At 43.4% G+C, this 27743-nt stretch overlaps 1 protein-coding gene and 1 long non-coding RNA gene across 8 annotated transcripts in view; one reads left to right on the plus strand and one right to left on the minus strand.

The window, feature by feature from the left end:
* Positions 1 to 26142, plus strand: part of CARD11 (caspase recruitment domain family member 11) — a 78525-nt gene extending 52383 nt beyond the window's left edge. For all 7 annotated transcript variants that reach the window (XM_039360755.1, XM_039360758.1, XM_039360756.1 and 4 more), the window contains 20 exons: positions 820 to 999; positions 2084 to 2236; positions 2644 to 2769; positions 3126 to 3320; positions 3652 to 3831; positions 4327 to 4378; positions 6321 to 6433; positions 9319 to 9419; positions 12003 to 12052; positions 12600 to 12711; positions 13615 to 13816; positions 14174 to 14300; positions 14930 to 15170; positions 15715 to 15802; positions 16183 to 16278; positions 16423 to 16555; positions 16891 to 17070; positions 19413 to 19537; positions 20487 to 20602; positions 23732 to 26142. In XM_039360755.1, coding sequence (XP_039216689.1) covers positions 820 to 999; positions 2084 to 2236; positions 2644 to 2769; positions 3126 to 3320; positions 3652 to 3831; positions 4327 to 4378; positions 6321 to 6433; positions 9319 to 9419; positions 12003 to 12052; positions 12600 to 12711; positions 13615 to 13816; positions 14174 to 14300; positions 14930 to 15170; positions 15715 to 15802; positions 16183 to 16278; positions 16423 to 16555; positions 16891 to 17070; positions 19413 to 19537; positions 20487 to 20602; positions 23732 to 23936 — 2775 coding nt within the window. In that variant the 3' untranslated portion in view covers positions 23937 to 26142. The remainder of the gene's footprint in view (positions 1 to 819; positions 1000 to 2083; positions 2237 to 2643; positions 2770 to 3125; positions 3321 to 3651; positions 3832 to 4326; positions 4379 to 6320; positions 6434 to 9318; positions 9420 to 12002; positions 12053 to 12599; positions 12712 to 13614; positions 13817 to 14173; positions 14301 to 14929; positions 15171 to 15714; positions 15803 to 16182; positions 16279 to 16422; positions 16556 to 16890; positions 17071 to 19412; positions 19538 to 20486; positions 20603 to 23731) is intronic.
* Positions 6589 to 23948, minus strand: LOC120315810. Its single transcript, XR_005558780.1, has 3 exons — positions 23812 to 23948; positions 9247 to 9437; positions 6589 to 8355 (listed from the first exon to the last, which is right to left on the minus strand). It is a non-coding gene; the product is annotated as an uncharacterized LOC120315810 (long non-coding RNA).
* Positions 26143 to 27743: the final 1601 nt, after the last annotated feature.

Raw genomic sequence — 27743 nt, forward strand, 5'->3', positions numbered from 1 at the left:
ATTCTTGGTGATTCTATGGGCCAGGTCTCTCCACATCTTCTCTCCTGCACTAATTTTTTGAGTTGTTCTCCCCTCTGGCTGATGTCAGCTTTGATAGTGTCCAGCTAACATGTTTTTTGACGGACTGGTTTCCTTTTACCGCTCACTCTTCCAAACATAATTGCTTTCTCCAGTAAATTCCCTCACATGACATGGCCATAATAAGTGACTCCAGATCCAACACAATCCCAGATCAACATAACCAATGGTTAGTGATCTTGAGAAATAGTGTTCAACAGCGACTGAATAGAATAGGTTGTTCTAGACTAGAAACAACATTTTTTTTTACAACTTGTGGACACTCAGACGGCTTGGATTTCAGCTCCTGGGAATTCTGAGAATTGTCACCTCCGTGATTCTGGAGTATACAGGTATCAGAATATGAAAGTTGACCTGGATAACTCTATGATGAAAAGCTTCATCTAGCTACTAATGGTATGCTTGGGGATCTCTCCTGCACTCTTAGCCCTGTTGAGTAATGCCTGAAATGCCTTTAAATTGACTCTGTTGTTTCTCCCACTTGCTCTTCACTAACAAAACTGTTGTCAGAGTCATTATTTCTGTCTCTGCAATATGTCTTATAGAAAATTAACCAGAGTCCTTCATTCTGGTTTGAAAGCGCCCAGGGTTGCTTGGGGAATTCGATCTGGAGACCATCTCAACAGATGGAATCGAGGTTGTTTATGACACCATATGGAGCAAGGATTTCTTCTGAAGACAGGGCGTACTTGGTGATGGATACCTCTTTGTTTATCTTGGCTCTCTGTGGGGCTCACTTAGATTGATAAGCTGAAACACAAGTTGAATAAAGTGGAAGAAGAATGCAAGCTGGAGAGGAACCAGTCTCTGAAACTCAAAAACGATATCGAAAACCGGCCGAAGAAGGAACAAGTTTTGGAACTGGAGCATGAGAATGAGGTGCTGAAGACCAAAATTCAGGAGCTGCAGTCTATAATCCAGGTGAGTAATTTTTTTTCTGGCTAATATCTGATTATCTAGGATATATCTTTGCAACCTAGGATGGGCAAATACAGGAACTGGGAAGGATGGGCAATCCCAACCCTAACCTTGATTTCTGCTGTTGACTTGAGTACAGAGTTTTGCAAGAACTGGAAAGCTGGACAAGAATAGGAGAGAACCAGAATTATTGCCTTGCTTAGCAGGACTCACTAGATACTGCTTAAGGAAAAGAGATGGTCACATGCAGACCCTCTGCTGAGCTAGAAACAATCCCCCCACTGATCTGAGGCTCCAGACGTTCAATGGCATCCTTGTTCTGCCATATTGTCACCGACAAGCCTTTTCACTCTGCCTTCTGCCAACTGTCAATCTTCCCAGGAGGTGCTTTGAAAATAGTAATTTGGAAGATGGAAAATGTTAATCAGCTTGACTAACTTGAATTTAATCTCTGGTTGGATATAAAGCAACGGAGAAATAAAGCAGGAACTAATTGGAGCAGACATAGAAGGTCACCCGTGGGGGCCATAAAGGATGGGACATTGTAACTTTAGAGTTTTCCTTGAGAGCAAGTCCCGCCTTCCTATTTAAAGATTGGATAGGTCTTCTGGACCTGTCTGTCTTCTGGGTTGGATCCAATTCCTATACGTCTATGGAGATTCTCCATCATCCAAGGTCATGGTTGCTCCAAAGATGCTTTTCCAAAAGGCAACTGGACCTTCTTGGTTGTTGTGGTTTTCTTTGAAAACATTTTGCTTCTCATCCAAGAAGCTTCTTCAGTTCCTTCAGAAGAAGAAAGTTGTTGGATGAAAAGTGAAATGTTTTCAAAGAAAAGAAAAAAATCCAAGAAAGTCTAGCCACCTTTTGGAAAAGCACCTTCGGGAGATCCAGTTCCTACAATTTCTAGCTCAAGTGGCCTTTGGTTAAAGAGTGTCCACTTAAGGACGGATCCTGAAGGAGATCCAATATTCTAAGCAGGCAATGATGGTGTGGTTGTTGCCGAGCCTAACTTTCTCTTTTTAATCTGTCCACATCACTCTTTTCCCTTCCAACTCAATCTCTACCTGTTCCTAATTCCTTACCGCAGGCTGGGAAGCCAAGATTGCCAGATTCTGACAAAGCCATTTTGGATATCCTAGAACACGACCGCAAAGAAGCTCTTGAGGATCGCCAAGAGTTGGTCAATAAGATCTTTAATCTCCAGGAAGAGATCCGTCATGCAGAAGACCTCCGGGATAAGGTAAAATAGAAACCAAGAAGTAGAAAGAACAAAGAACGGCAAACGGAAATTCAAGATTGTCCTTGATCTACCTAATTTAAAGTCTCATTCTGCTTATCTAGGTACTCTTTTGATTAATATTGTTTGGCTTATTTGGTTACACAAAAATCATCTGCATAATAGTATGAGCAACTCTGTGTCTTACATGCATATAGGATTCCTCTGTGCAGGAGCATCTTTTCCAACTTTAGGATTTAGGATGCTTTGAAGGTCATAACCCATAGATTCAAAGTAACATCTTCTCAAATCCTCCTCCCTTTTGCAAGCAGTCACAGTGAAGCTTGCAGAGTGGAGTTCTGAGTTTGGGGACAGGCTGGATCTTGACTGACATCCTTGATGGAGCACCATCTTCATTTATTTCCTTGTAGTACCTTGAAGAGAAACAAGAATTGGAGTTAAAGTGCTCAACTCTGGGGAAAGATTGTGAGATGTACAAGCATCGCATGAATACGGTCATGCTACAGCTGGAAGAGGTGGAGAAGGAGAGAGACCAGGTGCTTGAAAATATGGTACCTGAGGAGCCTAGTCCTCTGGTAGCAGATGCTGGGGAGATGTGGGTGGTGGAACCCCATTGTTTATGTTCTATTGATCAAGCCAACATCTTTTCATTCACTAGAACACTCGTTAGCAGGTAATGTCTTTAAATGTACACATACAAAACATATCAAAGAGCAAAATGTAACAAATCCCAAATATTAAAATGATTAATGCATGTAGCCCTGGGATGGAATATAGTTGGTTCGAACCATTTTATGGACGGATGGATTCCCATCTGAAGGAAATGATGATTTTGAGTCCTTCAGCAGCTTTTTTGTGGTGTTGAACTCTTGGTATTGTTTTCCCTCTGGAGGCATTCCACTCCCGGGACGAGGCCCAAATACAGTATTCCCAATGCCTAATTGAGAAGGACAAACACCGGAAACAGATTCGGGAACTGGAGGAAAAAAACAACGACCTGCGGATCGAAATGGTCCGGAAGGAAGCGAGCATCATCAACCTGGAATGCAAACTCAGACGACTCTCAAAGGACAATGGTTATGACCAGGTAGCTCCCTCCACTGCTCTTGGGTTGTGTGTCCCAAGTCAGAAAAGGTCCAGTGAAGGTTGAGAAGGTTAAAGGCTCAGTTCTTGATCAGTGTCCTAGATGAAGTCAACTAATCAGTGGAACGACTTGCCTCCAGAAGTTGTGGGTGCTCCATCACTGGAGGTTTTCAAGAAAAGACTGGACAACCACTTGTCTGGAACAATTTAGGTTCTTCTGCTTGAGCAGGGGCTTAGACTAGAAGACCTTCAAGATCCCTTCCAACCCTATTATTCTATGTTCTACTTTCTAAATGGAACTTACCAGTTTTTAAAACCCATCTTCTTTCTTCCAGAGTTTACCACGGAATTTGCCACTCACTGTGATTTCTCAGATGCTGGAAACCTCTAGACCCAAAACCAATGGCCAAGAGGCAGATGACTCCTCAACCTCTGAAGAGTCCCCTGAAGACAGCAAGTTCTTCCCCTTGGATCCACCCCAGTTTAGAAGAAGATTAAACATTAAGGGCTTTCAGGTAGGATCCATATGGGGCTGGGTGGCTGGGGGACAATCTTTGGATTAGACACTCAGTCCTTATGCATGGTTCAAATGGGTTTCCTGCAGAAGATCGGACTGCCTGGTCTGGATACCACTTTCCAACTCTACAAGTAATCCTCAACTTATAACCATTTGTTTAACTCCTGCCTTGGACTTGAAGACCTCCAAGTAACCTGTAGGTCCGTAGTGGTCCTTAGTCAGATTTCATGCACTTTGAATGTCCCCTTAAGAGTTTTGTAAACTCTACCACATCTATTCCTCCTAAATCGTGTTTCCTTGATGTTTTGTTCTTAAACTCATAACTGTGCAATTACTTTTCCAACACACCAGTGTAATCTTAGACCATTGATGCTTCAATTCTGGAGGAGAGGCACCAAGTCATTGCTCACCATGGATGAAGTGTGGAAGATGTTTGGCCTGTGGGAATATCAACATACATCCCCATTTCAGTTTGATTTCTGTTCTCTTTCAGCCTCCAAGAACAAAATCCCCCATCGGTACAAATCGGACATTTGATCTCCAAGGTCAGAGGAACAAAAACTCATGTTCTTGCATTTGTTGGCTTTTCAGAGGTCTCCTTAACACTTAAGTTCTTACCTTTGTTTCAAGCTAACAGTTTCCAGTTTCCCAAAAGATTTTTTTAAAAAAAATAATCCTTCCTCTTCCTTATAGTAAACACTTTCAAGCAGCACTTGAAATGGACAAGTGATTGGGTTCCGGTAGTTAGTTCCCATTCTTCTAGCTGGAAGGTTCCCATCAAAGCTGTAGATGGCCGAAATTCAAGTCTTCCTCCATTATGGGTATTTGAGACTCTTTTGTTGCACTTATAATAATCTCACAGCAGAAAACAATCTTCCATAGGTCTTTTCTAGCTTATCTATTCGTGCAATCATATAGATCAGAGATCCCCAACCTTCTGGGCACCAGGGACCAGTTCCATGGAGAGAGGTTTTTCCACGGACCAGAGGGTGTGTAGTTTTGTGTGCTGCCTGCATCTTGTGGATGGGGCTTTGCTTGTTTGTGCAGACCAGTTGCTGGCATGCTGTGGCCCAGTACTGATCCATGGACTGGGTGTTGGGGACCCTTGATATAGATAGATCTTCTCCAGAAAGATCAGTCCCCACACGGTCCTTCAGATCTTCCAACGGTGCCCCATCGCCATGTAACTGTCTCCATTCTTCTTGCTTTCGCTTGTCCTTTTCTTCTCTTTCCTTCCACCTTTCCCAGCATCAGAAGCTTCTCCAGAGAGTTGGTTCTTCACCTAAGGTGTCCAAAGTGGGATAATCTGAGCCGGGTTATTTGTGCCTCGAGTGATAACTCGAGGGTGATTTGTTCAATGAGCCAATTGTTTTCTTGACCTCCCTGGTTTTCTCTGACACCAAAAAACGAATAGAAAGTTAAATAAAAATTAACATTTAAACCTTTGGGGAAAATCTTACAATCTCGATTGAGTTACTGGGCAACAAGGAGAGAATCCTACAAGATACCAGCCATGTTTTTAATGCCTGAAAGAGGTTGCTGATAAACAGATTAAAGGCTTTATAAGAGGAGAAGGCAAGCAGAGCTAAAGAGCATCAGAAATAACTTTGGAAAAGAAGGTTTCATTTTCCGCAAATCCCACAAGGACTTGTATCTTGTGGCTTGGATGTGTCTCAAATCCTCCGTCTCTGAATTTAAAAAAAAGAGGCAGATAAGAAAACGGGAGAGATTTCCTTGGTGATAGGAAAACATCAACAAAGCAAGGGTGAGGGACTCAATTACAGGTAGTCCTTAACTTACGACCATAATGAGCCCATGGAGATGCTGCAATGGTCATAAGTATGAAAAACAGTCCTGGGGGGGAGCTGGATTCACTTAACAATCGTGGCAAAAATGTAAAATTAGGTGTGACTCACTTAACAATCGCTTTGCTTAGCAATGGAAATTCTTGTCCCATCTGTGGTTGAACGTTGAGGATTACCTGCATAACATCTCAGAAACCTAGTATCCTACTGTCCCAAAGGTGCTTTTTTAAGAGGCAACGGGACCCTTTTGTTTTTCTTTGAAGATGTTTCGCTTCTCATCCAAGGAGCTCCTTTAGCTCTCTCCGGATGGTGGGGAATGGAAGGCCTTCACTTAGAGATGAAATTGGGCTCAAGGACCATCTAAAAGAAGGCAAATGACCAGCTGTCTGCAAGGAGTATAAATCCTTCCATTCCCCACCATCCAGTCAGAGCTGAAGAAGCTTCTTGGATGAGAAGCAAAACGTCTTCAAAGAAAAAACAAGAAAGTCCAGTTGCCTCTCGAAAAAGCACCTTTGGGACAACCAGGACCTGGATGACTGAGGATCTCCATAGACAACCAACTAGAAGAAGGTATTACGAGTCTTGTTCGCACAAAATGTTGCGTACGGCACAACTTAAGCCAACAGCTTCGCTGCTTGTCTTTCTCTCTAACTCTGTCCACTTTTGTCGTTTGATGATCCAGCCATTCAAGGCCATAATGAAGAGAAGATTGAGACCAGCCACAGACACTCTGAAGCGTCTTCTCAACCCATATCCATCGACAGCTCCACGGGCAGCTGCGAAGTTAGCAAAATTGTAAGGAATTTGAAAGCCTGATCTTTACTTGTTACTCAATTATGGGGTTCCTTCTTCCTTTGTTTGCAACTCCAGATATGGAAGGGTTCTTTTTTCCAACTTGCTGTGTAACTTCTTGAATATGCTTTTTTTTTCCCCTGCATGAATGTTAACAGTTTGCTCTTTTTAACACACACACACACACACACACACACACAACTGCTATCACCTTTCCAAATGCTAATTTGTACTTCCCTGAAGATATTCCCAGCAATCTTTCCCAGTTTTGTTTCCCTGTGGAAACAGGTTCACGAGGGGAAAAAAACAGCAAAGTTTTTGTTAGCTGGTTGAAACTGCAAAGGTTGGACATTTTTATTTAAAAGGAAGAAGGAAAGAAAGAAACACATTTTAGACTTTTGACAGCTGTCTGTGAGGTTCCATTGGATGTGATTATGAGCTTAGTAGGAGCAATGAAGTAGAGAAAAAAGGTGTTGATAAAAAAAGGGGGCTAGGTGAAGAATAAAAGACACTTTCTAAGCAGGGGCTTCTAGCAGTGAAATGAACTATTGCTCACTTGGTTGTGTGACGACCTGAAGCTTTCTGGATTTCTGCTCTGAATGGGTGCTCTGAATTCGGGTATCTGCAGGGAGCTGGGTCAAAAACCTCAAGATGGCAGGTTTGACTCCAAATCAAAGCCCCGCCCAAGGCTGGGCAAGACTTAGGGGCATCCAGTCCAGACCAATGTTTCTTAACATTGGCAATTTTAAGATGAGTGGACTTCAACTCCCAGAATTCCCCAGATAGCATGCTGAGTGCCTCTGATGGAATGTTTTCCGGATTCCCAAGAGGATGGAGGAGCATTCCAGAGGAGCAAGAGACAACACAGCCTAGATAGTTTGTGTGAAAGAAAGAGGGCGAAGATGGCTCCTCCCTAATAGTTCCCAGAGTATATGTTTTATGGTGCATGTCGTCTGCTTTAGTTTGGCAAGATTGATGTCAGGTTCCAAAAAACAAGAAAGACACACTGAGGTCCTTCTAAGCAGATTTCTTTATTGTTTCTCGCCTGTAGACAGAACTCTTGCCAAACTAAAGCAAACTCGGACCATAAAAACCTATTCTGGGAACATTGAGGAGGAGCTGACTTCATCCTCTTTCTCCCACACAAAGTGTCTAATCTGTGTTGTCTCTTCCTCCTCTAGCATTCACTCCCTCTCTCCCAGGAATCTAGACAAAAAAATCCTTCACAATGACCGGCTTCCTAATATGCTTTCTTTCTCCAATGATTCTGTCCACTCCCTTTCTAGTGATCCCTAACATCCATGATTTTTAAGTCAGCTTTCTCAATTTTGGACATAGCTGCCAAGGTGAGCCTGCTTTATATCAACTTTCTAGATGGAGGAAAGATCTTGTGAATTCTTCTTGTAAGCACCACCAACAAAAGCTTTTGGAGAATCTATTACTGTTGTACAAAAGACATATTTGTCTACACTCATGGGGACAACTAGCTCGGTCTTTCTGCAAGAGCTCACACATGTTTGCAGACCGAAAGATTAGTGTCAACAGCAGGAGGGACACTTAAAATCACTCCCCAAAGTCTCGGTCCAGAAAAATCTATTTCTATGAATCAGCTCCACTCAGATTGCCTGCAGATAGGATGACAACTGAGGCCTCCACAAATATCGCAGTTACTTTCATATATTTCTTTCCACAACGCTTTTAATTATACATGCCCCACATTTGCTTTTTGTATTTTCCAATTGATTTTTTTTCCCAGGGAGCCTTTCTTGGTGTGTGTTGCGATTGCTCAAATTGTTTTGATAGACTTGTTCCATTTCTTCATCTGTTTGTAATGTTTGACAGCCTTGTCTGTTTGTTTTCCTTGCTCGGTGCTGCTGTAAGCTGTCTTAAGCTGCCTCTCTTGTAGACGGCGGAGCCTGGCAATCCTATTAAATAAATATAAATTAAAATAATCTCCCCCGTGTTCCAGGACGAACCTGGGAAACTGATTTCATGGCTTAAATTGAAGTCATTGGGGGAGAAGGAGGAAGGGGGGGAAACGCCCATTAGTTATTATGTAAATCACCGCTCGGAGATGAATAGACTGCCATATTCCACTGAACAGATACCATATCACAAGCTTGCCATTACAGCTGGAAAAGAATCAAAATAGGAAGCTGTTGAAATATTCAGCTCTGCCTAATGTGCAAACTGCACACAACTTGGTTGCAGTGGAAATAGCTACGGTATCACTTTATGTTTGGGCTTCTTGCAGATATATTTAGAATTCATTTATGCCTCCGTGTTCCTCCATACATTCATGCCCATGTTCGCCGACCCCCTTTCGCTCCATATGATTACTTCCCTACTTCCCTTATAAAATGGGTTATCAGCTTTTCATTATAGCCACCCTCCTAAATTCTATTTCTAATTCTGAATAGAATTAAAGGACTCGGTGGATGAAAACCGTAACAGTGGGACAACTGTCGGGCTCCCTGGAAACCAAGAAAGGCAGACTGCAATTCTTCTGAGCAGATTTCTTTATTGTTCCTCACCTTCAGGCAGAAACCTTATCAAAGTAAAGCAGACTATTGCCCCATAAAACATATACTGTGAGAACTACTAAGGAGGAACTGTCTTCACCCTCTTTCTCCCACGGAACCTATCTCATCTGTGTTGTCTCTTGCTCCAGTGGAATACAGCCCCTCCCTTACCTCCCTCCTGGGAATCCAGACCATATTCCATGACAGCAAGAGAATGAGGTGTTAAAGCTAGTAGATGCAGAAGTATGATTTGTTTACAAGCAAGCGTGTTTTCCACTGAGGCAGGAAACTCACCAAGATGGGCAGGATTGCACCACTGATGGCTTGTCTTTGTTTCTTTTCTTGGCCTTTCCTTCTGAAACCCAGCAAACCCTGAGATATCGCTGCGCCAGCATTATGTCCACCACTCCGGAGCCTCCAGGAAATGATTCCATTCTCCGAAGGAACAAAGATGTCCCTCACTCAAGGTAAATATCCTGGGCCAACTGGGAAGAAAGGAATGGACCTGTATGAATCAGGAAAGTTAGATGAAAACTAAAATATTGGGGGAATAGAGTTAGTTCAAGGTCTAGAAGATTGTCCCACTAAATGCATTTTCATAGCGGTGACCACTGGAAGGAATAATGATACTTCTTAAGGAGGACAGCGATGGGCTCTCTCTCAATGAAGGAACCATCTCACACATCCGTCATTGGGAGAGGACAGGAAGAAGAGCAGTGTTTGTCAGCCTCAGCCATTTTAAGATGTAAGGTCTATGGATTTGAACTCCCAGGATTTCCAGAGAAGAACCCACATTGACCTACAATCTGGTCATTCTGAGCACCTCCAAGGAAAAATAGAAAAGATATCCCCTCATTCCTCTAGGATGAGGATAGATTAGCATGTTTCAGGAAAGGGGGGGGTCTAAATCAGGGATGGGTGACTATGGCCCTTTATGATCTGTGGATTTCAACTCCCAGAATTCCTGAGCCAGCCATTTTGACTGGCTCAGGAATTCTGGGAGTTGAAGTCCACCGCTTGTAAAAAGAATTCTGGAAGTTGAAGTCCATAGCTTGTAAAAGGAATTCTGGGAGTTGAAGTCCACAGCTTGTAAATTTAGAACACAGTTGCCTGCTGCTGTTCTCAATAAAGAATCAGGTTTGCATTTGGCATTTGTAGCCTAATATAATTGCTGGAACCCCATACAACTCATTTCAGGGAAAAGTAAGAGAAATAAATGTTGAGGGCATATTGGTACATGCCAAAAATGGGGATGACCTTTGCCAAGGTTTGTTTGGAGTCACCATTATATATGGGGGTTCTCTTGCCTTTTTTTTCTTACCTCTGTACAATCTCTTCTCTGCGTATCAACGGTACCGTCATTCTACTTTTGAGTCATTGTCTCTTTCCCGGCTTCTCTCTAAAATCGATGGACTCTAGGTCAAGTACTTGGGTTACGTACATAAATCAGCCAGATTTATCCTCCAGGCAGACAATTGTTGAGCCCTATTTCCCTGGATCCTTTCTCCAATTCAATTCCTACCTCTAGAAACTATCTTGGTCTGATTGAGGAGAAACTCAGATGCAAGATGACATTGTGCCATTTCTCCACTCTGCCCTGAAGGCAATTACAACCTTTCTTAGTTCCATTACCTTGAGCCAATTTAAAATCCCTGCAGCTGATGTTAAACTTTCTTTTTTTAAAAAAAAATAAAAATCACAAGTATCTTGGGTGAAGTTTTATAATCAGGAGGATGACACAGGAGAGGGTTACCATGCTCGGCCCATTCTAGCCAGTAGGTAACTATGGTGTGCTGTCGAATGTGTGTAGGGATTGTAAGTTTTAATCATCCCAAATGAAAATATGCCATGGAAACTGCTCTCCTCCCCGATCGTGCAAGAGGAAAACATTTATTATATGATTTTATTGATGGTATAACGTGATCCAAGGCAGGCGTTATCATTTATTCAATGTTCTCCTACCTCTGTCGAGCGTTCCTTGATCTGATTTACTGGAACAATTTTAAGAGCTGAATTAGGCCTTTCTTACAAGTGCAGGTAACATTCATCTGATGTTTGGAAATAAAAAAGCAGCCAGTTTCAGGTGGCCATGACTGGAAGAGGGCACTGAACGTGTTGGTAGATAATCCTCAATTCCTACAGTGGAGAAGAAATCCATCTTCTCCGTGGGAAGTCTGCAGGAGCCATTCCAAGTACAAAAAGTGAACTCGGAAAGATTTATATACCTTCCTTCTCCTTGGCTGTTCCTCTCCTTCCAATTCCAGCCTCCAGAAGCTTTTTTTCCTTTCAAAAATTGGGAGCGTTGTGTGTAACATGTAGTTCGCTCCTGCCCCCAACGTCATAAAGGAAGTGGTTGCTCAACAGGCCACTTCATTTTTTTTCCTAGGTGGTGTCCATTCTTCTCTTGTAATGCTAGAAAATATAGTGCAGGTGCTAACATTAGCAAAAGAACACAGACCACACACACAAACACACACAGAGACACACACCCTTGCGGCAGAGGCACACAGAAGAATGTGGAAGAAAATGTTCAAATGGGTTTGCTTGCATTTGGTAAAGCAATCAGTGCCATTTTACTGTTGCAATCATCTGAAAACCTTTCTCGTTTTGAATAATAATAGTGATAATAACAGCAACGTAGCTCCAAAATAATATTAGGGCCATCTGCGCAGCAAATTGTCATATTTCAATGGCAAGAGCTGGAAATGATAAGAATAGCTGAATCTTCTTCTTTGGAGAGCATCATAACTCCTTCCCAGGGCCTGATATCTCCTTTTCTTTGGAAATATTTTGTGGTCCGGTTGTGTCCCAGCCATGGTGCCATCTTTTCCAATCTTGTCTTTTTCCTTTCACCTACCCATCTGTCTCTCTTGGCATCTGCTCCCTCTTCCGTGGCCACTTCTGGCCACCACTTCCTACATCAGAGATGTTCTGACTCCAAGATTTGGGCTACCTGCTGAGGGATATTAAGATGTCCAAATGAGACATCATGGAGAGACAGAGAGAGAAAGAGAGAGAGAGAGAGACCAATATGTATTTCTTTATTCCAGTTTGACCGAAGATGATGACAGTTTTGGCTGTGATGCTCTGGAATTAGAAGGTAAGAAATTTGGAAGACCAGCATTCTGAGAAGCATCATCTGATGGACAGAGATGATCTTCTTACTTAGACCTCCTGGGTACTTTATGTGGAATCTCTGCTTGAAAGGCAGCCCAGCCCTACTCCAATTTAAAGATAAAGACCTATTAAGAGAATAACAAATTGTCCATCCACAGTTCCTACCTGGACTGAGCAGGCAGGCTATTCCTGGTCACTTAGGACATCTTCACGTAGGCTTTTTTGGCAACAGTAGAGGACGAGTGTGCCAATTGCTTTCTTCCAGAAGGTCTTTCAACTTCTGAACTCAGTCAAGGTCAGTCAGAAGTTGCTGCCATCCAGAAAAGTCCATGAGAAGGTCAACCTGATCTGGAAAGTCTCCTTACCATTTTTTCTGAACCCAAAGATAATCCATCCAGACAAATACTTCAAGTCCTGTCTATATTTCAATCCAATTTTATTCCTGTCGCCCGTTCTTTAAGAAGGATATTTTTTTTCCTTCCAAATCCATCCGTTTCATGAATTTATTTATTCCGCATTTCCTTTTCCAGATGATGTTCCTGACAGATATTCCTCACTACCTTCCTCCTCATCCTCCCACCACTCTGAAGGGCTGGACCTGGAACAAGTCAATTCCATTTTCAGGAAATTCTCTCTGGAAAGGTATGGTGGAGAAGATTGGCTGGAGGTGCAACCACTGTTACTTCTCGTCTGTTTTAGATACTCAGCAAAATGAAATTGTAACACTGCTTTTTCTTGGATTGTACCATTGCTGGGGGGATTATTGTAGAATGCACCGGAAGGGCTGTCACATAGGGAATGTGGTACCCCTCCTGATATTATCAGTGGTAGCATCCAGAAAAAAAACATTCTTTAATTCTTCTGAAGAATAAATCAGTTCACATAAATTCATGTTAGATCAGAAAGATCGAGAGAAATAAGGCTCTGAGGGTAGAGAACTGAAATGATTTGCAAGTTCCTGGTGCTGGTATTCAAGCTAAATTTTGAAAGGTCATAATACTGTGCCAAGCTCTACATGCGATTTCACCAACTTTTTTTTTGTTCCTACCTCAAGTTCCAGCTACTTAGGAAGTTCTTCTGAATTTCTCTTGTGGACTTTTTGAAGCAAAAAAACCCCGTGACTGGAGGTGTCCCCAAGAGCAGCAGCTGGTATAGTTTCCAGTCCCACATCTTTCTAAATCTCCCGCTGCCTCTCTTGACTTTGGCAAAAGACTCTCAGATGCAACTTGATTAGACGAGATGCATCTTTGCAGTCAAGAATGAAACTGTGAACATAGCAGATGGATTGTAGGTTGCGTGTGAAGAAGTCATAGCCTTCGTCCATAGCTACGTTCCAGAATTTAAAACCTTGAATTTTTCCTCCTACTCTTCTGAACGAACAAATACTTGGCTAATCCCTTGATGGCCTTGCCAGGCATCTGAGATACATGGATGCAACTGTTCTTTTTAGCCTAGGAACCGCTGGTTCCCCCTTCACCAATCTCAGCCTTTTCTCTGGGCGATCTTAGAAGCCAAGAGGAATTTGCCCCTCTTTTGTTGACACAGGCCCTTCCGTCCCTCGGTGACTGCAGTTGGACGCCTCCACAATGTCTTCCATGCCGTCCAGCAAGTAGTCGTCAACGGGGACACTCTGAGCTCAGAGATCAGTTTGCTGGGAGGAAACATCAAAGGAAGCTTTGTCCATTCAGTGAAGGTCAACTCCACAGCAGAGAAAGCTGGCCTCCGGGAAGGGTACCAACTGCTTCTGGTGAGGCCTCCATATTTTCTAGTCATCCCCGCAAACATCCCTAAGGATGGTCCTTTGCATTTCTTTGAAGTGATGAATGAGTGAGCTCTTCTTATTTTTCTTCCTTGCTTGCTGTAACCAAGGTCTATGTTGCCTGGGGCAGAGTTTTTAACTTTAAAAAAAACCCCTTTAAAGGAAGGCTCATATTGGAGGCATCAGCCATCTCTTCATTCTATGCCCTTCAAGAAAAAAAATCTATACAACCAAATCACATTATGCTGTTATTGAAGACCAGGGTGGGTGGAGATGATAGCTGTGTAATTTAGTAAGTAGAATTAATTGCCTGGAGGGAGAATAAAGCTGTGTTCCTATCAACAGGTGGAGGGCTGCATCCGAGGAGAAAATATGAGTGTTCCCCTGGATACTTGCACAAAGGAAGAAATTCATTGGACAATTCAGAGATGTAGTGGGCCAATTACGTTGCATTGCAAACCAAATCATGAGGGTGAGATACCGTGCTTTTAAACCTTTGGACAAGTAGGCCTATTCGTCTTTAGGATCTGGGGGCCGGATAAAGGGACAGGAAAATTGGTCTTTGAAAGCCAAAATGATCCATTACAATTTTTTTAAAAAATAAAATAAAACCAAGTTCTTGTTTATTTTCATGATCGCCTCCAAAAGTTGGAGATGCAGAGTTGGTAGCAGAGATGTTTTCTAGAGTTGATACCTCAGCCCCAAATTCAGAATTCTATAATGGGAAATTTGATGTTTCCTAGAACCAAGGAGAAATTTTCTGACAGGGACAACAATTAATCAGTGGAACAGTTTGCCTCCAGAAGCTGTGAGTGCTCCAAGACTGGAGGTTTTTAGAGATTGGACACTATAGGGTCTCCTGCTTGAGCAGGGGGTTGGATTAGAAGACCTCCAAGATCCCTTCCATTATTCTGATGCTGAGTTGACAAGATGGATGGGCACTATTGTACCGGTGGAACAATCACAGTAGGAATTCAATTGGTGTTTCTCAATCCTGGCAATTTTAAGATGGTGACGCTCCTACCCAACATGGGGGACCCAAGGACCAAGGAGTTTCTTCATTTCATGGAACCGGTTGTGAGTGGGTTCCTTCCCCTCTAGATTATCGGACACTGCTTTCGGAAATGGAAGAAGGTCTGATCACCTCCGGAGACTCCTTCTACATCCGGCTGAACCTCAGCATCTCCAGCCACCTGGACTGCTGCTCCCTCTCAGTGAAATGTGATGAAATCTTGCACGTCCTTGACACCATGTACCAGGGGAAATGTGAGTGGTTTTGTGCCAGAGTCCATCCCGTCACCAACAAAGATGAGGAAACGGGAACGGTCCCCAATTACAGCAGGTGAGTGTTCCCTCCCGGGCACAGAGAAGCTCCAAGAGGCAGGGGGTGCACATGGGATAGGGGCTCAAAATTCAAGATACCAGCCTGATGACATGTTACGGGAAGCTGGTATGCTGCAAACCCGAACACCAGCCTCCAAGATTTTCTGCATGGCAATCTTTGGATGCCAATGAGATGAGGCTGAGGCCAAGACTTGTGCAGGAGATGTGACCCACATAAGAAAAGAGGAAAGGCTTGCCTTGCATGTTTGTGGTGGCCACCCTCACTTTTTGGACCTCCCTGTGGATGCCCTGTTGCCTCCATGACAATGAGGTTCTCCTTGGAGATTTCTTAAGGTACTCCAAAGGTTTAAATTTGGGCAAATATTGTCCATCCCATGGCATTGTAGGCAGGCTAGTTCTTCCTTCTTTATAACACGGCTGCCTGGAGTTTGGTCCAAACTGCTTGGCCATCCAAAGGGAGGAAGAAGGGCACCAGCTGAGGATGGTCATGCTGGATGCCTTCCTTGGCACCACCTCTGATCCTTCCTAACTCTCCTTTGCAGAGCCCAGCAGCTGCTCCTAGTAAAACTCCAGCGACTTATGAACAGAGGAAGCAAAGAAGATACAGACAGTGTCTATGGGATATCACGAGTAAGTTCTCCCTGGCTTGGGATAGTTGTCCTCTTCACCCATCATTCTTCCATCCCTTTGTGAGCAGTTTTGGGCAGTTTCGTCTCTTGGGTCATTCCCATCCATTCTGAAAGCGGTATTCTGTCTACATTCATTATGGGTGGTGGACTTTGCTCTCATCAAGTCAACTTTCTCCATCTTGAGGGCCTCCAAATATGGTGAGCCCCTCTTCTCAACATTCCTACTTCTACGTCCCATAAATTCATTTTGGCTTTATGGGATTCTGACCTACATTTTCCTCCTCCTCCTCCTTCTCCTCCTCCTCCTCCTTTTTCCTCCTCCTTCCTCCTCTTCTTCCTTCTTCCCTCTTTCTTCTTCCTTCTTCTCTCTGTTGCTCTTAGACTACGCTACAACCAGACGAACTTGCATCTCCCAGTGAATCCAAAACGAGCCCTCGTCTCTCCAGAGCCAGTTTCCTTTTGGGCCAGATCTTGCAGGTAACAACAACAACAACAATTGGGCCCCAGAGTCAAATTAAAAGAGTAGTCTAGCTCTCTGATTGCCAGCCTTACTAGGTCCAGACCAGACAGGAAACACAGCCTTGACTCACCCCTTGACCCAACCTGAATCTCCACTTCCAGTTTGTCAGCAGGTCCGAAAACAAATACAAGCGCATGAATAGCAGTGAACGGGTGCGCATCGTCACTTCAAAAGACAGCCGGGTGAAATCGGAAGTGCATCCGGTGACAAAGGCTCTCCTCGAAAGATTTGAAGGTGCAGTAGGTTGGGGGTGAAGTGGAGGGAACCTCTTTTTTTTAGATTTCAAAGCTGAAGGACTAATTGCCCAATGAGGTTGTCCCTTAACACCTTGAACCTGGCCTGGAACCATGCCAGCAGGGTGATCCCAGGGGTTTTCTAGCCAAGTTGTCTTCATTCATCAAAGTAACATCCGATCTCTGGTTCTCTGATGTTCGTTTGATGGAATCAGCCTTTTGTTGGGCTGCCTGCCCATTCTAGGATGGCTTACAGTGGCGTAAATCTTCAGCCTTTTGTTGGGCTGCCTGCCCATTCTAGGATGGCTTACAGTGGCATAAATCTTCTTCTTCCAGAGTTTGATTCCATGACTGAGATCAACAAGAGCTTCAGTCTGATCCCCTACAGCTTGGTGAAGCCCACCCACTGTGACTGCCGGCGTCCCGTCCTCTTCAGCCCCACGATGCTTGCCAAGACCTTGGTCCAAAAGCTTCTCAACTCAGGAGGAGCCCTGGAGTTCAACTTATGCAAACCAGGTAAACCCTGGGGTCCTTGTCTAAAGCCAGTCTGTCTTCTTCTAACTCGATGTTTCTCAAACCTGGCAACTTTAAGATATGTAAACTTCAACTCCCAGAATTCCGCAGAAATCAGAAGCCTATTTTTTCTATTTCTCATTTTTGCTTCTTTCTTTTCCCCTTTTGCTTTCCTTCCTTCCTTCCTTCCTTCCCTCCCTCCCTCCCTCCCTTCCTTCCTTCCTTCCCAACTCTGGAGGAACCCTGGAGTTCAACTCATGCAAACCAGATAAACCAGGGTCTCCTGTTTGAACAGGTTAGACTAGACCTCAAGCTCCCTTCCAGCTCTGTTCTGATTGATTAATTGTGGTTAAGTAACAAATTGTCCATGCCAACTGATCCGAGGAAGCCAGCAAGGAGTGTGCATTTGTGTGGTTATGTCTCTCTGTTGTGAAAGGGGCTAAATACAGTCTTAATACTGGGAAGAAGCCTTGTGAACTGGCCATTATCTCCCTGTTTTCTTTCTAAAAGTCCCAGAAATGTATTTCTGCTTGCTGCTAAGGAGAGGCTGCTGAAAAGAAAAGCCTTTGCTCTGATCCAATTCCTGTGTGATTACTGCCTTTTCATATGTTGCCGTTTATCCAGCCCCTTGCAGGTCTTGTACGCCTCTTTGTTGAAAGGCTGTCTCTCCAAAGAATCTTGACACCACAACACGGGCTAGCAATTACACAGACGACGCTTCTTCTTCCCAACCTGTCCCGGCATACCTTGTTCCTCGAAATAGGTCATGCTTAAGTTCACCAGATTTAACTAGCTCCAGGATAAACACCTTCTCCGCCAGCTAAAGCCTGCGGCTGCCAAATCCAAGCATAATAAGCATGGCAATCGTTTGTCTTGTGTTTTTGTCCATGGAGTCCTATTCCTGCCACTTGTGGCTGGGCTTGCCTGCCTCCCCTCCTCTGCCCCCATTGTTGCAGGGGACCCTTTGTTGGTAGGGATTGGGGGAAACGGTGACCCACATGCTCTCTTATCCCAAAACAGTTCTAATTTCGTTTTTGCAATTGAGAAGGCACTGGAACTATCACTCGGGGGACGTGGTGTCAGGCCTGCCCCAATCGGATCCCTTAGGAAATAGAGACCCTCGACTCCATTGGGTTGAAGCGAAAGAGGTTGGCTGCAGTAAAGTCAGGCTAGCTCTGAATTTCGCCTGCTCAAAAGATACAGAAAGGCTTTTACCCACATCCCCTCATTTTAATTTTTCAAAATTAAGTTCAGCTGCCCATAGAACAGTCTCAAAGTGACCCAGATTTGCTCCCTTTTCTTTTTTGGTGCAAAAATGAGAGAAAAAAGGATTTTTTGATTGATGGTTTTAATGATTAGACAGGATAGATTATAAAAAGGAGAGAGTTATGATGTAATTTTAGAGAGAAAGGTTAGGATATAATCGTGCTTATTACTGTTGTGAAGAATATTGGAAGCTGCTTGTTTATATCTTAAAATCTTTCTCTTTTTTCCTATTTTCTTTTTTTTTAATTGCACTTGTAGCTTTTTCTGTTGTTTCTCTTTGTTCCAATTTGGCTTATATTAGGTCATATTATTGTTCTTAAAACTTTTAATAAAGATATATAGATGAGAGAGAGAGAGAGATGATAGAGAGATTGGTGTGTGGGTAGATTGGTGGATGGATGGGTGGAGGAAGGGAGGGAGGGAGGGAGATACAGATAAATGAATGGATGAATGGATGGATGGATGGATGGATGGCAGACAGATTTGGGCTTGCAAGATTTCTTTTACCAATACAGGAAGTCCTTGACTTACAACAGTTCTAGAAAGAGTACAGAGAAGAGCAACAAAGATGATTAGGGGACTGGAGGCTAAAGCATATAAGGAACGGCTGCTGGAATTGGGGATGTGTAGTTTAATGAAGAGAAGGACGAGGGGGGACATGATAGCAGTCTTCCAGTATCTCAGGGTCTGCCACAAAGAAGAGGGAGTCAAGCTATTCTCCAAAGCGCCTGAAGGCAGGACAAGAAGCAACGGATGGAAACTAGTCAAGGAGAGAAGCAACCTAGAACTAAGGAGAAACTTCCTGACAGTGAGAACAATTAATCAGTGGAACTGCAGTGATTCACTTAACAGCTGTGGCAAGACAGGTCATAAAATGATGCAAAAATTCGCTTAACCCAGGTCTTCCTTAACAACATAAATATTGGGCTCAAATGTAGTCATAAGGTGAGGATGACTTGCATGAACTCTTGAACGTCCATTCAATTGAGTGACTCTTTATCCCGGCATCCACCCTGTGCCGTTCCAGCTTTCTCTTTAACCTCGTTTTTTGTTTGTTTGTTTCGCTCCTTCTCTCCCAGATATCATAACCAAGGAGGAATTCTTCAGGAGGCACTCCACGGAGACAATAATCTATTCACGAGAAAAAAATCCGCACACTTACGAATGTATTTTCCCAGCAAATATTGGGGCTGTGGCTGCCAAGGTAGGCTTTCCAGTCCTTTTGCAACATAAATACAATATGCACAGCTGGCACAAAATGGAAGGAAAGAACATGTATTCCTCCCTTTTTTCTTTTTTCCTTTTCCTGATGCAAAAATTATCACGGGCCATATTGTGTATTTCCTCCCAGACCGCATCTGGCCTCGCTTCCATAATCTTGTCAAAGTCATCAGTTTCCCCAGACCGGGGTGGGAGGGGGTGAGGTGGGAGGGTTGGGGGTATCATAAATTGAGGACTACCTGTAACAATATCAGAATAACAGAGTTGGGACGGGACCTGAGAGGTCTTCTAGTCCGTCTCCTTGCTCAAGCAGGAGACCCTATTCCATTTCAGACCAATGGCTGTCCAATTTCTTCTTGAAAACCTCCAGTGATGGAGCACCCACAACTTCTGGAGGCAGGTTGTTCCGCTGATTAATTGTTCTCCCTGTCAGGAAATTTCTCCTTAGTTCCAGGTTGCATCTCTCCTTGATTAGCTTCCATCCATTGCTTCTTGTCCTGCTTTCCGGTGCTTTGGAAGACAGGCTGACAAGGGAGCAATACTTTCCAATGTCTGTTCATGTAACCTTACAAAAAAAAATAAAGCTAGTATTCTTGGCAAGGCCTCTTGTCTGGCCTACCTTGCAGGGCTAACTTTAGAGCTGGCCTAGGAGCAGAGAGAGTCAAACTTCCCCTGCCCTGAAGCTCATGGGATGATCTTGGGAGGATGAAAAGAAGTCCTTGCTGGTGCCACAGCAAGAGAGGAACAGGGAAGTTTTCTAAAATCAGTGAGAATCTGGAGGGCGATAATCTGCCCTTGATGAAAACCAGCCGTGTCAGATGCGCAATCAAGGGCTTCCAATTTATCTGATCCTGTTTGAGATGGGGTGTGTGTCTAAATCCCCCACCACCATGTACTTAACCAAAGTCCTCTCCCTGACTTTGTGTTGACAGAACAAACACTGCCTGCTCGAACTCAGCATCGGCTGCACAAAAGATTTAATCAAAGCCAAGATATATCCCATTGTTCTCTTTATTAAAGTCTCCGAGAAAAACATCAAGAAATTCAGGTACGTCTCGGTCACGGTGCAAAGAAGGACGGGCGAGAAGAAAGAAATAGAGGGATGCTTTGCCTGCTGCAGAAATATGGAGTGGACAAAACAGCTACACAAATGAAAAGGGTCCTTACCAAGGCAATCGCTACCTAGTGTATTTTGGCACTTACGTCTTGGAGATGCGTCTTCTCTCTCTCTCTTTTTTTTTTCCCTAGGATTTGCACATTTGAACCTGTTTGCCCCTAAGTTCTTTCTTTCTGTTTGGGAGTAAAAATAAATAAAAAATGATGCGATAGGGACTTTGTGGAGGAAGGCAAAAAATAAAAATTCCACAACGCTTGTTGCAACTGATGATTTAAAATCAGGGCTGGCAATTGGTGCCAATTCTGGGAAATCAGACCCTTTGTGTGTTGTGGCTGGCAGAGCTATAAGCGCAAACACATCTGGAAAGCACAGAGTAGGCAAGGCTGCCATATGTTTCCCAGCCCTCCAGATGTTAAGCCTGGCTTGGATGACCCCAGAATCAAAATCTGGCAAGCAATTCCTTTTCTACCTCTTGGTATAAATTTGTGTGATAACCGTTTGGATGAAATTACAAGGCAGAAACAAAACCTTGTTGAGAAAACAAAAGCTAGATTCCATTTGTTTGTTTGTATCTGCCTTCATTACTTTTATAAATATTTATTAAGCTTATTCTATTCTATTCTATTCTATTCTATTCTATTCTATTCTATTCCATTCCATTCCATTCCATCCCATCCCATCCCATCCCATCCCACCCCACCCCATCCCATCCCATCCCATCCCATTCTATCATAAGTCAAGGGCTTCCCGTATCCATCGTTCCTCTGTTTACTTCTGTAAATCTGGATCTTCTTCCTCCTTACCCGGGTTTACTTTTTTTCCCTGGAAATGGTCAGCCATAATAAAATTTTATGTTGTAAAACAATGAATTGGATAAGTAGAAAGAGACTTGAACTCTCCAATTTCAGGAAACAAATGGAAGTGTCTCCAGAACATGACAATGAAAACCAGCCAAAATGTAAACATAATAGAAAATCAATAGCAAATTATTACTCAGTCATGCTCTACCCCACGGAAGATTGAAAGGATCTGTAAGTTATCTGTAAATAAACACTGGAGGACCATAAACAATACGTGGTGGACAAGTTTAGTTATATTGCATTTCTTCTTGGCAACAAAAGCACCCAAGGTTAGCAAGCCATGAATTGCAGCAGCGTTTCGGTCCAGCGTCAGAAATACAGCATTTGAGTGATCAAATTCAGCCACAGCTATTTTGTTTAGCTCATTAGCTGTAGCATCGATGCTGGTGGCCCGAAAACTAAACATCGATTCATGCCCTGTTTGCACGATAAAAGCTTTTTAACAGGAGGCAACTGGCTACAGCTAGTCCTTGACTTACAATCGTTCATTTAGTGACTATTCCAAGTGACAAAGCATTTTAAAAAAAGGGACTTAGGACCATTTTTCACACTTAATGACCATTGCAGCATTCCCACGGTCAAGTGATCAAATTCCAGACTCACATTTATGACAGTTTCAGAGTCATAAATCCTCTTTTGCTGACTTCCTGATTAGCGAAGTCAATGGGGGGGAAGCTGGGTTCACTTAGTAACTTAACAATTGCAGCGATTCATTTAATGACTGTGGCAGGAAACATCACAAAATTGGAGCAAAACTCCCTTAACAACTGTCCAGCTTAATTTTGGGCTCAGCTGTAGTCCTAAGTCTAGAATTACCTGTAATGTTCAGGAAAATAATGTTTGAAAAATGCAGACGTTTAAGATTATAAAGCATTGGGAGAGAAGGAAGCATTTTTAAGGAAAATCCGATTAATGGGTTAAGACTTCCTTGGCTGAAATGATGGCTGGTCAGTGTCTTAGGGGCTCCCACTCTTGAAATTACTATTCCCGATCCAGGGAAAGTTCACAGTGATTATGTCAGAAATTAATGAGACATAAATCAGTTGGAGCTAATTGGTCTCATCGATTTTAGTCATCTCTCCTCGACCCTCTTTTCTCTAAACTTGAACCTTTTAATCTAAGAGTGGATGTACAACAATTCCCTTCACACTGTACACCCTTTCCTGGGGAAGCAACTTCAGTCAAATTCATAAGGTATAAGAAATGGTGAATGCAAGAGAGAAAGCATGGGGCTTGAAAAAAGAAAAGGGAACATATCCCGTGCTCCATCGTTTTCTTTTGGGGGAGAAACAGAAATAAGGATTCTTTATTTCGGGATGGAATCTTGGGGTGCCCATAAATATTGCCCAGATTTCAATAACTCCAGAATTTCAGAATAACGGAGTTGGAAGGGATCTTGGAGGTCTTCTAGTCCAGCCCCCGCTCAAGCAAGAGACCCTGTACTATTTCAGACAAATAGCTTTCCAGTCTCTTCTTGAAAACCTCCAGTGATGGTATAGGGTCTCCTGCTTGAGCAGGGGGCTGGACTAGAAGACCTCCAAGGTCTCTTCCAGCTCTATTTTGATTCTGATTCTGATGGAGCACCCACAACTTCTGGAGGCAAGGAGTTCCACTGGTGAATTGTTCTCACTGTCAGGAAATTTCTCCTTAGTTCTAAGATTGCTTTTCTCCTTGATTAGTTCCCATCCGTTGCTTCTTGTCCTGCTTCACTCCCTCTTCTTTGGGGCAGCCTCTCAAATATTGGAAGACTGTCATCATATAACTCACTAAGGCTTCTTTTCATTAAACTAGACATACTCAATTCCAGCAACCATTATATACCTCTATATTTCAGGGTCTAAGGAAACGCTCATAGATGACCAGCTGTTCCACATTTCCCTTCGAAATGGAGCATTATCTATCTATCTATCCATCTATCCATCTATCTATCTATCTATCTATCTATCTGATCTATCTATCTATTTTATTTATTGATATCCTGCCTTTATTATTCTTATAACTAACTCTAGGCAGCGAACATACTTAATACTACTTCCTCCTATTGACGCTGTGAGGTGGGCTAGGCGGAGAGAGAGAGACTGGCATTTTTCAATGTTTAGATGATCAGCAGATGTAGGTGGATGTTTCTGTTGGCTTATGTTTGCCTGCATGCACATCTGGTTAACAGCTGTTTTGGGGGTGGGGCTCTTCTGTCCCATAGAAAGCTACTACCAAAACCAGACGTGGAGGAGGAATTACTGAGGACGTGTCGTCAGAACGAGAAGGAACTGGAGGGCTTACCCTGCCTTTACGCCTCTTTGGAGACGGATTCGTGGAGCAGCATCGAAGATCTTCTTCGGATCATCAAGGATAAAGTCTGGGAAGAGCAACAGAAAACCATCTGGATTGATGAAGAGCAGTTGTGATGCACAGATCCCATTGGTGACCTGGGATCCCGCTAGCAACGTAATGAAGCCGAGAGGAGAAGACCTCAGGAAAGGCTGCCGTCTTTGTTCCTGCTTCATCAGAAGTCTGAGAGTCTCAGCAACAGGTAGAACGTTGAGGGCGAGAGAACGTTCTGAGAAACCAAGGATGGAAGGCTTGGACAATGACATTTCCATTAGGGATACTTTAGAGTATGGAAGTGGATTGTTCTTCCAGGGAGCTTGGCTCCATTCTCTAGTGTCCACCACTTCTGGAACACTGAAGGTCAGATGTTTCCAAAGAGACATTTTGAAGCATAAACCTGGAGCTGCAAGGTCTGAAGATGGATGGCGGGAGGGTCAAGGGGAAACATTTTTGATAGTCATCTGTGAGTGAGATGGGTGGTCCCTAAATTTGATAAATAAATAAAAATACATAAATAGCAGCGGGGGAAGGCCTTGACGTTCCTCATGGCCATCTCTTGGAGAGATGGGTCCAACTGTCCTCAGATCCACCAAAATGTGTGTCTCGGCCTGCTTAATAGCCAAGAGCATCTTTCATCTCTTTTCCCCACTCTATTCCTTCTTTCTTCTCCTGCCCTATCTTTAAGTCATCCCGCCCTATCAGAGATACCAAAAGTAGAAGGGGCCACCATGCCTCTAAGTCACTGTTTCTCAACTTGGCAACTTAAAGATGGATGGACTTCAACTCCCAGAATTCCCCAAGCAACTATGCAATGTTGGGATGCTGCAACAATTATAAGTACAGAGACTGGTTGTAAGCCATCTATTTTCAGCATTGTTGTAACTTCAAATAGTCGCTAAACAAGTTAAGCTGAGGACTACCTGAATAAGAGAAATCTCTTTGCAAGTAGAAAAATAGCATCACGTGGGATTTATTGAGCTAGAACTGTGTTTCTCAATCTCGCTACTTGGAGATGGGTGGACTTCAACTCCCCAGTGTGCTGGCTGGAGAATCCTAGGAGTTGAAGTCCACTCATTTTAAAATTGCTAAGGTTGAGAAAGGTTGCTTTAGATAAATGGGGCACAAACTTTAGCTGGCTGGAGTGTTCTGGGAGTTGAAGTCCACCCATCTTGAAGTAGCCAGAGTCGCTACTGCTCTAAGTAGTTGGCAGATAATGGCCACGGGCAAAAGTTGGAGGCTACGAAAAGAAGGAGCAGTGCAAATAAGTTGCACTCAGTCATTACCAGAGGTTTACCAAGAGAAGAAGCTTCCGAATGGCGCTAAACAATGAATCAAAACTAAAATTTAAATTCTTATTTTTTAATTTAATTAAATTAAAAACAAAGAACAACCAATCAATGGAAGGGAGGAAGAGAGAGGGAGAGCCAACCTGGAAATACGGAGGAATTTCCTAATAGTGAGAACTATTAAGCGGTGGAACAGCTTGCTTCCCAGAGTGGTGGGTGCTCCATCACTGGAAGGTTTCAAGAAAAGATTGGACAACCATTTGTTCAGGATGGCATAAGGACTCGTGTCTTGGGCAGGGGTTGGTCTAGAAGACCTCTAAGGTCCCTTCCAACCCTGTGATTCTATGTTCTAAGTATATTTGCAATTTGCCCAAGCTCTGAGTCCTCTGATGTCCTTAGCCACCTGGAGCAGGAAAGTCCAAACGCTACCGCCAGGCGTTTGCAGGCGCCCCTGGGTCTCAATGGGGGCTCACATGGGGTGAAAATAAATAAAGGTTGCACAGCTGTGCTAGCAGATTGTGTCCTCTGCCTGCTGCCACTGAGCGTTTTTCATATCCAGCCCTTTGAAGAACGGAGATTGCCGGAGGCTCTGGAGTTGGCGGTGGCCACAGGTCCCCAAATCCGACATCTTCAATTAAGTGGCATTTTTTTTTCCCAGCCTTGTCACTTGATATCTATTTTTCCTGCAAAGACGTTGATGAGCACATGAAAATCATCACCAATTGTCTGTCTCTCTCTGTCTCTGTCTCTCTCTCTCTCTCTTTCTCTTCCTCCCTCTTTCTCTCTTTCTCTCTCTTTCTTTCTTTCTCTCTCTCCCTCTTTCTTTCCTTCTTTTTCTTTCTTTCTCTTTCTCTCTCTCTCTCTCTCTTTCTTTCTTTCTTTCTTTCTCTCTTTTTTTCTCCATGGGCATCTATCAGATATTGCAGATGCTCTCATATCTACTCATCGCATTGATTGCAATGGAATGCGGAGGGGAGGGGAATATTTTTCTGAGCAATTAAGCCAAAAGATGGTTGGAGGTGGGGAGGGGGGGAAGGGAGGCTGGTTCTGGATAAAATTGAGCCCAGGGTCATGAAAAAAGACAACCAGACATGGATTTGTGAAGGGAACCTGGCCTGGAATGTAATGGATCACCAGTAAATGGGGGGGGTGGATTTTAAGATGGGTTGGACTCCTTCTGAGAATAAAACAAAAAACAAAAAGCAAATGATAGGGTTTTTACCTTCCTCGGTCGTGTTTTGCAGCAGAGAAAAAGCACCAAAAGGCTTTTTGTTGCCTGTAAAGGATTTTCAACTATTTCACAGTGTTTGTTTGTTTTTTTCAGCCAAGGTACAGAGGTCTACCTTGTAGATCAGCTTCATTCCCCTACCTCTACTACAATATCCAGCTTGCTGTAGTAGGGAAGGCAGCGTGGAAAGTTTGGGGGGGGGGAGTGAAGAAACAGCAGAGTTCTGCCCCCCCCCCCTTTCCAGGGATTTAAAATGGAGATTAACCCCATTGATTGTAAATGCCTCAGTAGCCTTCTTAGCTATTTCTCTGGGCAGATCCTGTTGGGTGTTGACCAGGATCTTTAAGCTGCTGGAATGTGTTACAATAAGCACTGAGTAGAATGAACTAGTGGTCCTTGCCAAAATTATTAGAAAAAAGACGCCGGGGAAGCATCACAAACATTATTGTCTGGGATAAACGCTCCAGAAAAGGCAAATGCATCTCATTGTAGGAAGAAAGATCCAGGCCCATTTGAAGCATCTGTTCCAGAGGTTCTTCTGGACTAAGTCTGACTCCCCAAACCATCTTCAACAAACCCTAATCGAAACCGAATTAAACAAAGTTTGTTGGGTTTTTTTAAAAAAATTAATTGGGAAGAAACAGGAGATATGGACCTGACATCGTTAAGGTAAGCTTTGCTAGATAGAGTTGGATGGGACCTTGGAGATCTTCTAGTCCAACCCTATACCATTTCAGACAAATGGTTGTCTTGTCTCTTCTTGAGGCAGGTTGTTAATTTACTCTCCATAACACTTGAGGGCAGAACATGATTTAATGGGTGGGAGCTCATCAGAAGGAAATCCAGACTGGAAATAAGGAGGAATTTCCTGACAATGAGAATAATTAATCAATGGAACGGCTTGCCTCATTGAATTGTGGGTGTGCCATCACTGGAGGTTTTCAAGAAAAGATTGGATAACTCATTTGTCTGAGATGGTAGGAGGACCCACCTGCCTTGGGCAGGAGATTGGACTAGAAGACCTTGAAGGTCCCTTCCAGCCCTATGATTCTAATCCAGATCTTCAGGCTGATGTACAGGAAGACAAACATTCATGGTAGAATGGATGGAAGCCTTTAAAATGGGTCGATGGTGTGCGATCAAGAACCCACCGCTTGACTGAGTCCAGGGGTAAGTTACGGAGTTGACTGCCTCCAAGGCAGATCTTAATAGCCTTGATCTAAGCCACGAGTTTAGTCAATCAACTGTTAAAATCAAAACACTTAAAACCTAATCAAGACAAGCTAAATCCTTTAATTGGATGGCAATCCTCAGAGAGAAGCTCAACGGTTCCTATGTCAGCAATGTTTTAAAGCAACGTTTGTAGTCTT

This window comes from Crotalus tigris, unplaced genomic scaffold (genome assembly GCF_016545835.1).
Source record: "Crotalus tigris isolate CLP2741 ecotype Arizona unplaced genomic scaffold, ASM1654583v1 scf7180000019173.45859301935:6455823, whole genome shotgun sequence".
Classification (NCBI taxonomy): Eukaryota; Metazoa; Chordata; class Lepidosauria; order Squamata; family Viperidae; genus Crotalus; species Crotalus tigris.